The 15,524-nt window shown below is 53.3% G+C and overlaps 1 protein-coding gene across 1 annotated transcript in view; it reads right to left on the bottom strand.

Moving 5' to 3' along the window:
- ABCC4 (ATP binding cassette subfamily C member 4) overlaps positions 1–15,524 on the bottom strand; it is a 211,844-nt gene that overhangs the window by 118,498 nt on the left and 77,822 nt on the right. The window contains exons 9-15 of the mRNA XM_056109770.1: positions 15,332–15,433; positions 9,999–10,088; positions 8,812–9,003; positions 5,320–5,414; positions 5,125–5,211; positions 3,774–3,870; positions 2,250–2,459 (exon numbers count right to left, since the gene is read on the bottom strand). Coding sequence (XP_055965745.1) covers positions 2,250–2,459; positions 3,774–3,870; positions 5,125–5,211; positions 5,320–5,414; positions 8,812–9,003; positions 9,999–10,088; positions 15,332–15,433 — 873 coding nt within the window. The remainder of the gene's footprint in view (positions 1–2,249; positions 2,460–3,773; positions 3,871–5,124; positions 5,212–5,319; positions 5,415–8,811; positions 9,004–9,998; positions 10,089–15,331; positions 15,434–15,524) is intronic.

Genomic DNA, 15,524 nt, shown 5'->3' with positions numbered 1-15,524 from the left:
AAATCCGCTCTAAGGAAAAGTGACCTCTTGCCCTCTGCATGACATGGATATTATTCATGAAGGAGGGTCATATTCAGTGAAGTAAGTCAGAGAAAGTGAAAAGAGAAAAAATGAGTGGAAAAAAAATACAGGATGTGACATCACTCATAGACACTCATAGGTGGGTTGAAATAGAAGCCAAGTCAGGAGAAAGCTAAAGTCAGGGGGAGTCTCCAATGCACTGGGGGAAGGTTCATGGAATTTTGCTGGTGGGTGCAGACTGGTTTGGAGAGATCTGAAGCTTGTCTTCAGACCCCTGAGGTGCCGTCTTGGCAACCAAAGATACCTCAATTGAAAAAAAGTTTTGCATGATTAAAAAAATTTTAAGAAATAAAATTAACATTCTGACTAAAAAAAAAGTAATGTGGAGTGCATGCCCAATTCAATCAGCTTAATCAATGGCTAAATAAATAGCAATACTCCTACATTAAAAAAAAAAGTTTTACAAATCATGATTTTTAAGCTCTATACATTCCACGTAAAAGCAAAAGTTGGCTACACAAACACAAAGAGACAAACACACACAGACACACCACACACACAGACCACACACAGAGACACACACAGACACACACACCACACAGACACACAGACACAGTCCACCGTGGACCTCATCTATCACTTCGTGTCATCTGATGGCGGGACACAAATAGTCCCAGAGAAAGGAGTTCATGGGCAAGCTGAAGGAATGAGAGCTTGGGGGGCAGAGGAGGGTCTGAGATCCAGATGAACTGGGGGATGAGGTCTCTGAATCTCAGGGGGGCCCCACTGAGCCTGGGACCGTCGTGAGACCTGAATCAGAGCTCCCACGTAAGCAGGTGTCTGGGCCGCAGTCGTGGGCTATACTGGAGAGTTCTGGCACATTCCTGACTGAGGGAGTAGAAGGCATTCTAGGTTCCAAGAAAGCCCCTGGCTGACTGAGGGCCCCGGGGTCCATGACAGTCAGGTGTGGCTCCAGTCTTGGGAAGGCTGAGGCAGAAATTCAGGCCCTTTGAGCACTTTACTTGTAGCCACGACAGATCGTCTGACAATGGGACAGAAAAATGCCACCAGTAGTGCCACTGGTAACCTGCACAGACGGGGCGGCAGCTGGCCATCGACTCAGCTGAGGGGAGGTGGGGAGGGGCCATCCAGCGAAGTCGTGGACTGCAGAGGGAAGCCTGCGGCCACCCAGCAAGGGGCAAATGCTGAAGTTCTGAGAACCTGTAGCAGCCACAACGGCACAGCTGCTCCTGGTCACCAGAAGGGGTGAAACATCCCCCAGAGAAACAAGTGAAACATCCATGCCAGATGGGGCCCATCAGACGCCAGGAGAAGACCCCCTCTCCGGCTTGCACCCCTCCTTCTGTTCTATGTCTAGCAAGACCTTGGGATGAATTCTGAGAGCTGCAGTCCTCCGGGGGTGGGGGGGCACGGCAGGTGACTTGAGCAGAGCAAACAAGAGGTCCTTAAGACCACGGGGGTCTTAAGAAAATCACAAGAGGGTCCCTAAGATCCCGAGGTGCCTAAAACTATGGGGTCCTTAAGACTATAGGTTCCCTATGATCCCAAGGTCCCTAAAATGCCTATGTCCCTAAAATTATGAGGCCCCAAAGATCACAGAATCCCTAATAGAATGAGGTCCTTAAGATCATAAGAGCCTTAAGATCACAGGTCCTCAAGATCCCATGATCCCTAAGATCCTTAAGATCATACGGTTCCCTAAGATCACAGAGTCCCTCTGATCCTGTGGTCCCTAAGATCACAGGATCCTTAAGATCATGAGGTCCCCAAGATCACAGGTTCTATAAGATCACAGGAGACTTAAGACTATGAGGTCCCTAAGATCACAGGAAATCTATAAGATCATATGGTCCCACAGGGTCCTAAGATCAGGGCTAGAGCGATAACACAGCAGGTAGGGCATTTGCCTTGCACAACCTGAGTTCGATTCCCAGCATCCCATATGGTCCCCCGAGCTCTGCCAAGAGTAATTCCTGAGTGCAGTCAGGAGTAATCCCTGAGCATTGCCAGGTGTGACCCCAAAAGCAAAAAAATAAATAAAATAAAAAATCTAAAAATACTCAGATCAGGGGATCCCTAGGATCACAAGCTCCTTGAGATGACAAGGTCTCTAGGATCAAGGGGACCCTAAGGTCAAGGGGTCCCCAACATCACGAGGTCCCTAAAACTCACAGAGGCAGGACAGCGTGAACAGGAGCGGGACTCACCTCCTGGCCCTCGGGGGCGCCGTCCTTCAGTGAGGGGGGAGAGGAATGCTGCGACCACAGTGAGGACTCCGAGAAGGTCCGCTTCTTCAGCTGGGGCGTCCCCGGTAGTGGCGAGTGATCCGCCTCCTCATTCTCTTTCTTCAAGAGGGAGCCAAAGTCTATGCCAGATTTCTGGAACTCAGCGTAGGTCCCCTTCTGCACCATCTCCCCCTGAAAAAACAAAGAAACGGCACACTGGCGAGGAGGGTGTTAGCGTTCGGTGGACAGGAACCAAGACGCGTAGCCACTGAGCCTCCAGGGTCATCCTGGGGAAACTACACACAGGTCTGCCTCCTGCGGGCCAGTCCGGGGGCTTCTGGGACCTGCCACAGCCATGTCGGCCACTGAGGCCAGGAGACACCTATTGGTCGTGTGTTCTGATAGAAAAATGCACGGGTTTGACCCATACGGGTCCACTTAACGTGAGACTATCTCCCAACGAGAGCAAAAGCACTAGAGAATATCTCCCAACATGTACAAATGCACTAGATGCATTTTCCTTTATGGGTTTTTTTTGGGGGGGGTGTTTTTGAGCCACGTCTGGGGGGGACTGTGGGTTTTGTGTTCAGGGGCCCATGCAGGGCTGGGGACTGAACACAGAGGGTGCTCCCAGCCCTCCGGAGCTCTCTCCAGCCGTCCTTTCTACGCGTTCTCTTCCTGCATGACGGCAAGGCAGCCCTGAATACACACACCTGCATACAAACGCGGGGTTTGTCGGCCACTTCTGTGATCAGCCAGGCTCTGGTTAACAGCCAGCTCTATTAGTTAAGCTTGGGGGAAGTCATAGGTGCATTTTCCACAGTTTGTGGAGAGGGTCGGTGTCCCTCAGGAACCCACTTCATTGCAGTATCGAGCTCTGTATGTGACGGGGTCGCGACCATGTGAAATGCTTGTCTCCCCGAGGGCAGAGCTCAGGCACCTTTGGAAACGGGGAGAGCATTCTCCAGCTCCCCGGCAGCAGTGGGGCAGGGAAGGCATCTCAAGCTGTAGGGGCACAGACTCACAGCCCCACCCCCAGGCGCACTTGTCTGACCAGGGGCTGGGTTCCACGTTATCTGTCTGTCTCTCCTACCAACAAAAGATGCTCTTTCTCTCAACAGAGTGAGACAATCCTCCCTGAAAACCTCCACTTTCCAAAAGCAAAACGGCCGGGGTTCACAGGAGAGGCAAACAAAAACGCTCACATTCCAATGGTCTCCTTGTCCCTGCCCATGCCCTGTGCTGGGGAGTTTGCAGAAGGGACCCAAGTCACATGCAGGATACAAGAAGACACGGCTATGTGACTCTGGACTCATTCTCGAGGACAGGGGCGCAGTGGAGGGCTGTGCAGAGAGGGGTGTCCCCGAGTAAGAGCCCTAACTTCCCTAGGCAGAGAAGAGCAGCCCCCCGGGGTGGGGGACCCAGGGCCCTTCAACAACCGCCCCTCCCCCCCCCCCACCGAGTGCCAGCAAGTTCCACCATCCTTCGCCTCCAGGCATCACTTACATCTTTCAAGATGAGGATCTGACTGGCAGCTTTAAGGTACTGTAGCTGGTGGGTGACCAGGATGGTGATCTTCTCGTGCAGGCTCTGACAGATACACCTGCCAACGGACGAGGCGGGGGAGGACACAAACACATTACTGTGTGCCCCGGAGCAATAGGACAGCAGGGAGGGTGTTTGCCTTGCAGGAAGCCCAGCTGGGTTCAATTCCCAGCATCCCATATGGTGCCCCCGAACATCACCAGGAGTAGTACCCGAGTGCAGAGCCAAGAGTAACCCCTGTGATTGGCCAGGTGTGACCCAAAAAGCTTAGACAGAGAAACTAAAAATATGCAAGGAAGGGGAGGCTCGCCAGTTTGGCTTTTCTCCCTAAAATTCAGCAGAGCCATTGTTGATATCTTTATATCCCAGGAATTTTTGAAATAAAATGTTAAGAGGCATAATTAGAACCGTGCTGCAGCCTAGTCTGCCGATGGCTCTACCTCACAGCTCTGGTTTTCAGCGTAGCCACAGCATGACGCTGAGGCCCAGACAGGAAAGCAGGGAGGAGCATGTGGTGTGGTGTGAACAGACGCCTCGACAGTCCTCTGGGAGCCAGGGCTGCTTTGTGCAGTGGCTGGGCAGGGCCCCTCAAGCTGTGCAAGAACAGGAGGTTGCATGGTGCGGCCCTCGACACTCGCTCCCGCACACCCCACATGCAGGGTGTGTGCATACACCAGTGTGCACGTGTGTGTAGTGTTTGCATGTGAGTGCCTGCATGCACATGTGTGCGTGTCTGTCATGCACACGTGTGGTGTGTGTAGTGTGCATAAGTGCATGCATGTGACATGTTTGTGTGTGACATATGTATTTATGTGGGGTGTGTATAGTATGCATGTGTGCATGCATGCATGTGTACATGGGAAGCATGTGTTTGTGTTTGCGTATGCAGGTGACACATTTGTGCATGTGTGCATGTATGTTTGTATGCATGTGTGTGTGGTGTTTCTATAACATGTTCATGTATGTGCGCACATGTATGGTATGGGTAGTGTGCATGCATGGTTGTGATGTGTGTGAAGTGCATGTTTGAGCACACATACGTGTATATGTGTGACGTGTTTGTGTGTGCTCATGTGTATGTGCCATGCATAGTGTGAATGCATGTGTGTTGTGTGCATGTTTGTGTGTGCCATGTTTGCGTTTGTTGCATGTGCAGTGTGCAGGTACGTGTTTGTGTACATGTATGCATGTGTAGTGTGCATGTAGGCATGTGTTTGTGTGTTCTTGTGTGCGTGGTACGCATGTATGCATATGTCAATGTGTGTGTGTGCATATTTATGTGTGCACACGTATGCACACATGCCACACTCACAGCTCGAACAGGTGCCTGCTGACTTCGGCATCCACGGCACTGAGCGGGTCATCCAGTAGGTAGATGTCAGCATCCTGGTAGACGGCTCTGGAACATGGAGAGGCAGCTCAGCCCCTGGCCCCCACCCCCTGGTCAAATCCCTGCAGCTCCCAGCAACTGACACAGCCTAGGGGGCTGCCCGGAGGCGGCACTTACCTGGCGAGGTTGACCCGGGCCTTCTGGCCTCCACTGAGCGTGGTGCCGCGGTCTCCGATCAGGGTGAGGTCACCGTCCTCCAACAGCTGCAGATCCTGCCGGGAAGAAGGGTACCATCAAACCCCGTGGCCTTTTTCTTCTTGGGGTGTGGGTGGGGTTGGGGGCCACCTCGGGAGCACCCAGAGAGGACTCCCAGTACAAGTATGGGGCAGTGTCTGGCCACTCCCGGGCCTCCTGCTGGCCACCACATGCTGCAGCCAGGATGAGCTGTCCATCCAGGCTGCAAGGTGGACACTCCCCCCAACCCCAGACACTGCCCACGACTGACACACAGTGGGGTTGATATGCGCAAGGGAACACAGTCCTGCCCTTGAGAAAGGGGGGAAGCATGCCTTCAGGGGATGGAGGGACCTGGAGATGATTGTGCGGGTCAATCAGAGTGGAACAGTCAGCGGACTACAGCCAGAGGACGAGGCCAAGACTCAGCCAATGCTAGTTACTTGGGGGTGGAATTAGGGAGCGGGAACTGAGGACAGAATGAACATTAACACTCAGAGGCATGAAGCAAAGCCCCAGATAGTCCATAAGATAACATAATACAAGTCAATTAAAAACGGAGGGAAGGAGTTGGGGCCACATCTGTGGTGTCCGGGCTTACTCCTGACTGCTCGGGACTCACTCCTGACAGTGCTTGGGGTCACTCCTTGTTGTTCGGGGCTCACTCCTGACTGTGCTTAAGGCTCACCCCTGGCAGTGCTCAGGGCTCACTCCTGACAGTGCCTGAACTCACCCCTGGAAGTGCTCGGGGCTCACTCCTGGCTGCTCAGGGCTCACCCCTGGCAGTGCTCGGAGGACCATCTGCAAGGTCAGGATTTAGCCAGGGTTGGCCATGTCCAAGATGGCACACACCCTCCCCCACTGGACCAACTCTCAGGCCCAATGTGAACTAGTGAGTGTGTTTTTAAGAACCACTGTGGATCTGGGGCTAGAGAGGAGGAGGCAGGAGCAGAGCCTCGAACCCCGCGTGGCTCCAGGTGGCGGAACTCACCCCTCGGGGCCATGAGAGGCCAAAGCTTGAGGGAGAGACACCGTCCCTGGCAGGAAGAGGACAGGAGATCCCGACCAGGGAGCCCCGGGGAAGCACAGGGGCCGGGGCCATCGCCTCTGAACCTGACCTACACACATTAGAACTTGACCTTCAATGTTTGCGTCGTTCATTTATACACCTAAGTCTGTTTCACCTGTGAGATGAAGATGGAGACAATAAAACACAAACAAAAGACGCAGAGTGTGAGAAAGTGTGTGTGTGTGTGTGTGTGTGTGTGTGCGCGCGCGCGCGTGCACACGCGGGCACACGTGCAACTGCCTGGTGTGTGCATGAGTGTGTGTACATGTATGTGCCTGTGTGTGAGTGTGTGTGGTGCATGTATGTGCCTCTGTGTGTATGCGTGTACAGTTCTTATATGTGCCTGTGTCTGGGTGCATGCATAACGGTGCATGGGTGCGTATAGGTGACTACCTGTATGTGACTGCATGCATGAGCGTGTGTGTGCACGAGTATGAGTGCCTGTGTGTACATGAGTGCATGTGTGTAAGTGCATGGATATGTATATGTACAAGTGAATGTGTGTGAGTACATGTGTGTTAGTACAAATATGTATATGCATGTGAGTGAATGTGCGTGCATTAGTATGTCTAAGTGCATGGGTCTGAGTACATGTGAGTTCACGTATGTGCATGTGTGTTTAAGTGCATGTGTGAGTGCATGTGTGCAAGTGAGTGCATGAATAACTGTGAGTGTGTGAGTGCGTGTGCTGTGCACGTGTGTGTGTGTGTGTGTGTAATATGCGCTTCTGAGGGTGGCAGTAAGCCAAAACTGCTGTCCCTTCCGTCTGGCCCTGACCACTGAGCTGACCCCCCCTTCCTCCTTCTCAGCCCATTACCCGGGCAGTGATGTTCTCCTGCCCCCCGCCCCCGGGGCCCCGACCCTTGGGGGTCCCTGTGGGATATGCTCCCGGAAGAGGCCTCTCCCCTCCACACACCATTCCGCACTTCCTCGCTCCACCCGGGAAGCCACGGGCACAGGAGAAAGGCACGGCAGGACACCGCAGCCCTTGGCCCCAGGAGGCCCCTTTCAGGCCTTTCTTGGCTGGGCTTGGAGCCCCAGCAGTGGCCAGCTCCACACTGACCCCTCCTCGGCCCCCCACCACCTGCTCTTTGTTCCCATCCTTTCTCTGACCAGGAAAGGCGCCTGATCTTCCCTACCCTCCACTGAAGGCCCAGCGGCCTGTTCTTTGTGGCGGGGTGGGGGTGGGGGGACATGGGGGGGAGCCTTCAGAGGCATCCACAGAATGGAGGAGCAACCACAGAGCACTCCCCATCTCTGAACAACAGACTGTCAGAACAGGGAAACAGGCCGGCCAGTTGCTGTGGTCGCTCTCCTCGTCCTGGGGAAACTAAGGCACCTCTGAAGTTCCCACGAGGTATGGGGATGAGAAGAAGCCCAGCCTCAGTGCAGGACAGCGGCCACTGTCCCCAGGTTGCAGGGGGTGGAGTGGGAAGCGGGGCTTGCTTGTGGCCGACCTGGGTTCAATTCCCAGCATCCCATATGGTCCCCTAACCCTTGCCAGGAGTAATTTCTGAGTGCAGAGCCAGGAATAAGCCCTGAGCATCACTGGGCTGGGCCCAAATACCTACCAATAATAAAGTTAAATGAAAAATAAAAAGAGAAGTCAAAGTGAATGGAATGATATCAGAAAATGGAATCTAAACATAATGAATATAATAAAATATAAAAATAATGGGGGCCAGAGCAATAGTCCAATGGAGAGGGTACTTCCTTAGCACGCAGCCAACCCGGGTTCGATCCCCAGCATCCCATTTGGCCCCCTGAGCACCTCCAGGAGTCATTCCTGAGTGCAGAACAAGGAATAACCCCTGAGCATTGCCCGGTTAAAGCAGAAACAAATTACTTAATTAAAATTAAGGGGTGGGGGCTGCAGGTTGGATACTGGGAACATTGGTGGTAGAAAATGGGCACTGGTGGAGGGATGGGTGCTTGGTCATTGTACGACTGAAACATAATCACAAAAGTTTGTAGGTCTGTACCTAATATCTCACGGTGATTCGTTAAAAAATAAAAAAATTTTTAAAAAATAGAGGATTGGAGCAATAGGCAGGGCATTTGACTTGCATGTGGCCGACCCAGGTTCGATCCCCAGCATCCCATATGGTCCCCTGAGCACCGCCAGGAGTGATTCCTGAGTAACCCCTGAGCATTGCCGGGTGTGACCACCACCACCCACAAAATATATATATATATATATATATATATATATATATATATATAAAATATCAGAAAATCCCACCCCGCGACCTTTTTATTTGCGGGGGGGGGGGGGGGGGGGGTTTGCTGTTCCTGCCCACTCCACACAGCGAGGCCCCAGAGGAGCGGTCAGCACGAGTGACGTCCCTGCCCGCGTCCCCGCTCACCTTCTTCAGTGCGCAGGCCTTGATGACGCGCTCGTAGCGCTCCTTCTCGTACTTCTTCCCAAACAGGATGTTGCTCCTCACAGTGCCTGAGAACACCCAGGGCTGCTGGGACACGTAGGCGACGCTGCCGTGGGCGCTGACCCTGCCCTGGCTGGGCGGCAGCTCGCCCAGCACGGCACTCAGCAGGGACGACTGGAAGACAGGGAGGGGGGACATGGGAGGGACGGGAGGCCCCGTGGTCAGCCCAGCCGCTCCCGCGGGAACTGAGCCCCTCCCCCCACCAGGACCCCAAAGCAGTCAGAGACGCCCCCAACCTCCTACACGGGGTCTTCGGCAGAAAGACTCTCAGCTGGGCGGGCTGCAGCGGGGTCCAGGAGAGATCACACATGGCCCCGGGGGTTCAGGAGAGATGGGGCAGGGCCAGCAGCAGGCGACCTATGTGGCCAGCTCTAAAGGTTCGGAAGGATCCGACCAGAGTGTCGCCCCATTCAGCGCGCACCCATGTGACCAGGCAAGAATGCGGCTGGAGGGGCCAGAGCCATAGCACAGCGGGTAGGGCAATTGCCTTGCACGCGGCCAACCCGGGTTCGATTCCCAGCATCCCCTGAGCACTGCCAGGGGTAATTCCTGAGTGCAGAGCCAGAAGTAACCCCTGTGCTTTGCCGGGTGTGACCCAAAAAGAAAAAAAAAAGCCCACTAGTTCCAGAAGATTCTCTAACTACACAGGACACAAAGGCAGCCCCCAAGGGCTGGCAGTGGCTCCTAGCCAGAGCTCCAGCCTTGTGACCCCTGGTGGCCCTGGAACTGTCCCCTGACCGCAGCTCAGAGGACAGCCCTGCAAAGGGACCCTCGTTCCTGGCTAACAGGCACTGGGCCCCGTGGAGAGGAAGCCCAACCCAGGCAGGGTGGCAGTAAGCTAAAGCTGCTGTCCTTTCCGCCTGGCCCTGACCACTGAGCTGACGCCCCCTTCTTCCTCCTCAGCCTGTCACCTGGGCAGTGATGTCCTCCTGCCCCCCCCACCCCCCAGCCCCAGGACAACAGGAAGCCCAAGGAGGAAAACCAGAGAGAACACTTGGAGAAATGCCCTCTGCGCACTGCCCCTGGGGAAACTGAGTCCCAGGGAGCTCCAGGCTCTATCCCAGGATGGGGGGGAGGGGTGGCAGGCCCTGAGAACATCACACACTCACCTTCCCGGCACCCACGGGCCCGACCACGGCCAGGAGCTCCCCGGGCCTGACGGTGAAGGACAGCCCATGCAGGGTGGGCGTCTCCGAGGCCTGCAGACACAAGGGGTGGGAACAGCATTAGAGGGACAGAGAAACACACATGTGCTTGGCACGTGGGGGACAGGAGCCTCCTCCTTCCCTCCCAGGCACTGGGTGGGGGTTGCAGCCTCAAGTTCTTCTGCCTGCTCATACCTCTAAGGCGTTTTGAAGAAAATCGAGCCCTTGGGGTGTGAGAGATAGTACAGGCTGACCCGGGTTGGGTCCCAGGCATCCAGGGGACCAGAAGGCCAGGAAAAGTGGCCCATAATTGGGAGCCTACCCCAAGTACTGGGGGAGAGGGCAGCTGGGACAGAGAGGGACCACTATGACACACTGTCACTGTCACTGTCCTCCCGTTGTTCATCGATTTGCTCGAGCGAGCCCAGTAACATCTCCATTGTGACACTTGTTGTTACTGTGTTTGGCATATCGAATACGTCACGGGGAGCTTGCCAAGCTTTGCCGTGCGGGCGGGATACTCTCCGTAGCTTGCCGGGCTCTCCGAGTGGGGGCGGAGGAATCGAACTCGGGTCGGCCATGTTGGCCGCTTGCAAGGCAAACACCCTACCTGCTATTGCTCCAGCCCACTATGACACAGAGAGTTGGAAATGATCACTCAGGAGGTGATCACCCAGATGGTGCCCCAGCACTGCCAGGAGTGATCCCTGACTGCAGAGCTACCAGCCACGCCTGAGCACTGGCAGGTGTGGGAGGAGGGAGGGAGGGAGGGAGGGAGGGAGGGAGGGAGGGAGGGAGGGAGAAAAAGAAGTGAGGTTGCTAGGGAGAAAGGAAGGAAGGAAGGAAGGAAGGAAGGAAGGAAGGAAGGAAAAGGAGGAAGGAGGGAAAAGGAGGAGGGAAGGAGAAGGAAGGGGAAGGGGAGATCAGGAGACACGCAAGCCTGTCAGCAGCCTGGCGGATGAAGAAAGCCCTGGGCAAGCGAACTTTAAGCGCAGACACAGCACAGCACCTAGATGCAGTCTGGCCACAAAAGCCTGCGAAAGTAACTGTCCGGGTTCCCATACAAAGGCCGCGGACACGGTGTTGGGATGACCAAGGCCACCTGGCGAAGGCTAGGGTCCTCCAGGACCACACCAGTAAAATAACACAATACCAGACCCAGGAGGATTTCATCTCTGATACCGGGCAGTGAGGTGCCTATTTCAAAGTCAGCCACCAGGTGGCAGCAGTAGAACACAGCAGGCCCGGCCATGGCTAACGTTCAATCAACAAGTGCCTCTCTCAGCCTCAGTCCCCAGAGTGACCCACAGCTGATGCCACCGGGTGACTTTCCGTTCTAAAGTCACTCCTGCAAACTCACAGGAGCAGCTGCAGTGACATCACAGTGAAGAGGGTGCCTGCCTTGCCCACGGCTGGCTCACGTTTGACCCCTGGCATCCCATATGGTTCCAAGTCCACCCATGGTGACTGGGAGCGCAGAGGTCAGAGTAAGTCCTGACCTATACCTGGTCTATCCCAAGGACAAATGTAAAGAAAAAACCCTCACGTGAAAAGAGGGCAAGGCTGGGGTCAAGGGCCTAATCTGACAACAAAACTGGGCAACAGAGAATCTAAGAGCCTTGGGTCGATCGACTGGTTAAAGAAACTGTGGCACATCTACACAATGGAATACTACGCAGCCACCAAGAAAAGTAAAGTCATGAAATTCGCTTATAAATGGCAGGACAGACAGAGTATCATGTTGAGTGAAATGAGTCAGAAGGAGAGAGAAAGACGTAGAATGACTGCACTCATTTGTGGAATACAATAGAACATAGTTTGAGACTAAGACCCAAGGACAGTAGAGACAAGGGCCAGGAGGATTGGTCCACAGTTGGAAGCCTGCCTCAAGTGCTGAGGGAGAGGGCAGTTGTGATAGAGAATGGAACACTATGTCACAGAGAGTTGGAAATGATCACTCAGGATAAGAACTGCATGCTGTGGGGCTGGAGAGATAGTACAGCGGGTAGGGCATTTGCCTTGCACACGGCTGACCCGGGTTCGATTCCCAGCATCCCATATGGTCCCCTGAGCACCGCCAGGAGTAACTCCTGAGTGCAAAGCCAGGAGTAAGCCCTGAGCATCTCCGGGTGTGACCCAAAAAGAAAAAAAAAAAGAACTGCATGCTGGAAGTCGGTAAAGGAACAAACATGATAACCTCTCAGTACTTGTACTGTAAACTATAACGTCCGGAGAAAGAAGGTGTCTGTCATAGAGACAGGCTGTGTGGGGGGAGGGAGTGGGGACACTGGAGGTGGGAAATGTACACTGGTGAAGGGACGGGTGTTGGAACATTGCGTGACCTAAACCCAATCATGAACAGCTTTGTAACTTTGCATTTCAGTTAAAAAAAAAAAAAGTCACAGGTCTGAGAGAGAAGTTTTGTTTTTCTGGTTTTTCTTAAAATTTTTATTAGTGATATTAGTGAAACACCATGAGGTACAGTTGTAGACTAACAAATTTTTGTGCTTGGGTTTCAGTTACACAATGATCCAGTACCCATCCCTCCACCAGTGCTCATTCTCCATCATTTACATTTTTTTTTTAATTTTTGTTAGTGAAACACCATGAGGTACAGTTGAAGATTTACAAATTTTTGTGCTTGGGTTTCAATTGTACAATGATCAAGTACCCATCCCTCCACCAGTGCCCATTTTCCACCACCAAGGGTCCCAGCATCCCTCCCACCCCCCATCCCCCCATTCCACCCTGCCTCTGTGGCAGGGTATTCCCTTTTGTTCCTGAGAGAGAAGTTTTGATCTTATGCTTGGCGCATTGGGACAAGTACTGGGGGACGGGGGGAGTGTCTCAGAGATACAGAGGCTACAGGTTGGGCCATACAAAAGAGAAGAGGGTGAAAGTGCTTAGGGTGCTGCCCCAAAAGCATCTTCAAGAACTGCCTGAATGGGGCTAGAGCGATAGCACAGCGGGTAGGGCGTCTGCCTGGCACACAGTCGACCTAGGTTGGATTCCCAGCATCCCATAGGGTCCCCCGAGCACTGCCAGGACTCATTCCTGAGTGCATAAACCAGGAGTAACCCCTGTGTATCGCTGAGTGTGACCCAGAAAGAAAAAAAAAACTGCTTGAAAACCCTGCTTGAAAATTCAGCAGTGGAAAGACACAAGCCTATGTTGGAAAACCATCAGAAAAATCCTCAGACTTGCCCGGAAGTGAATCGGCCCTGTGGACCTACCTCCAAACCACTTGGTTCTGTCCCCAGCACCAGAAACAAATCAAAACATCCAAGAAAGCACACAGGAAGCAAAGTGGACATGCAGGATTAGGAAAACAAAACAAAACAAAAAAAACATAAAATAACAAAACCCAAGCCTCAAGCCACCAGGAAAACTTAAAGGCCTGGGTACGGTTCCAAGTAAGAAAGTGTCTCTGCCAAAGAGTCACTTGCTGACTGGAGATCACATCCCCGAACAAGGACGATGTCTCCTAATCCCGGAAGGCAGCCTCTGATTTACAGGAGCCACCAAAAGCATCCTCATAAGCAAGCCGGACTTTCAAAGACGTGGTGAGTTCCAGAAGTGTCACTGCCCCCTTTTAAGTTTCTCATGAGGACCCGGGGCACCCCAGAGTAGGATGGGTGAAACCCCTCCCTGCCTCAAGGGACCCAGCCCCCGCAGCCAAAAACCTCCAGAACTCAGCCACCACCCAGCTCACGTCTGCTCTCCACAAGCTCGGGCCGAGCCTCACCCATGAGTAAATCTATTCCAAACCACACACCCCACCCATACTCCAAGATGACCGCACCACATTTGATAGGGGTCAAAGCAGGAGGTAACCAATCTTAGAGGGAAACATATATATTTTGGGGGGGCTGGAGAGATAGCACAGAGGGTAGGGTGTTTGCCTTGCACACGGCCGACCCGAGTTCAATTCCCACCATCCCATGTGGTCCCCGGAGCACTGCCAGGAGTAACTCCTGAGTGCAGAGCCAGAAGTAACCCCTGTGCATCGCCAGGTGTGACCCAAAAATCAAGAAAGAAAGAAAGAAAGAAAGAAAGAAAGAAAGAAAGAAAGAAAGATATATTTTTTACAGATGAGCAATAGCACAGTGGGTAGGGCATTTGCCTTGCAAGCGGCCATCACGGCCGACCCGAGTTCGATTCCTCCACCCCTCTCGGAGAGCCCAGCAAGCTACTGAGACTATATATCGCTCGCATGGCAAAGCCTGGCAAGCTACCCGTGACGTATTCAATATGCCAAACACAATAACAAGTGTCACAATGGAGACGTTACTGGGCCCACTCGAGCAAATTGATGAACAACGGAAGGACAGTGACAGTGATATATATATAAAGCCCACAAGGCTCAACCTTTAACAACACGTTACTGATCTCTTATAGAAAGGCCATTAAAGGCCCCTGGGTGAAATACAACAACCTCCACACTCTTTCCTCTAAGGATACTTTTTTTGAAGCATTTTCAGCAGTTTTTCATAACAAACAATACAAAAATTATGAGATTTCAGTTCGGCTTTGGGGCAGGGGTTGGGGTTTGGGATGGAAACATCCGAAATATGGTGGTGGGAAGGTGTCATGGTGGTGGGATTGGCGTTTGAATGTTAAATCTAATGAAATAGCGCTAACTACTTTATAAAATTTTTAAAAATTAAAAAACAACAGTTATAAGTTAAAAAAAAAAGTTTCCTGTGAGGAATTTCTATCTCACTGACTCGCAGAAACGGATCAAGAACAAACGTGGCAGGGCCGTATCAACCGCACAGTGGGAACAGCGTGTGCCTGGAACACGGCCAACTGGGGTTCAATCCCTGATATTCTGAGCTCCACCAGGAGTAATTCCTGAGCAAAGAGCCAGGAGTGACTCTTGAGCACTGCCGGCCCAGAACAACAATAAAACAAAACCATCACTGCTTGACCCCACCCCCCCAAATTAGTGTCTCCTGGGGGTTCTGGTTGGGGGTGGGGTGGGCAAATGGGACTTTTCTCTCCCCTCCTGTGGCTTCTTGACCAGGCAGTGCTCAGGCCCGACCAGCAGGGGGCAGCACTCGACAGCTCAGGGGTGATGGTTCCTTCAGTTCAGGGTAGGTCACTGAGTGCTGCAGCCAGTGCACCATCACTCGGCTGAGCTCTGAGTGACCAGCATGTCCAAGGCCATATGCCAGGATTGCTAATGAAGCCCCCATGATTGCCGGAGTTCCCAACAAGCCCCACGGGGGGCAGCCGTACCCCCAAGCAGCACCCGGGTGGCCGAGGGTGTGGGGGGAGAGAGGGCGGTGAGTTACCTTGTCCCAGAAGGCTGTGAGGTCCTGCACGCACAGCTGCACTTTCCCCTCAGAGGCCAGCAGGGGCGGGGGCCGCGCGATCTCGTCCAGCAGCAGAAAGTTCTAGAGAGAAGGAGGCACAATTGGCCCACAGGGCACGGCACCCAAGGGCAGGAAGGAGGAAGGGCTTTCCCAGGGGCTGGCCCCGAAGGCT

The sequence above is a fragment of the Sorex fumeus genome, unplaced genomic scaffold, assembly GCF_029834395.1.
Source record: "Sorex fumeus unplaced genomic scaffold, SorFum_2.1 ptg000008l, whole genome shotgun sequence".
Lineage (NCBI taxonomy): Eukaryota > Metazoa > Chordata > Mammalia > Eulipotyphla > Soricidae > Sorex > Sorex fumeus.
The sequence above is the reverse complement of the archived record's forward strand: the minus strand, read 5'-3'. Positions and strand labels throughout refer to the sequence as shown.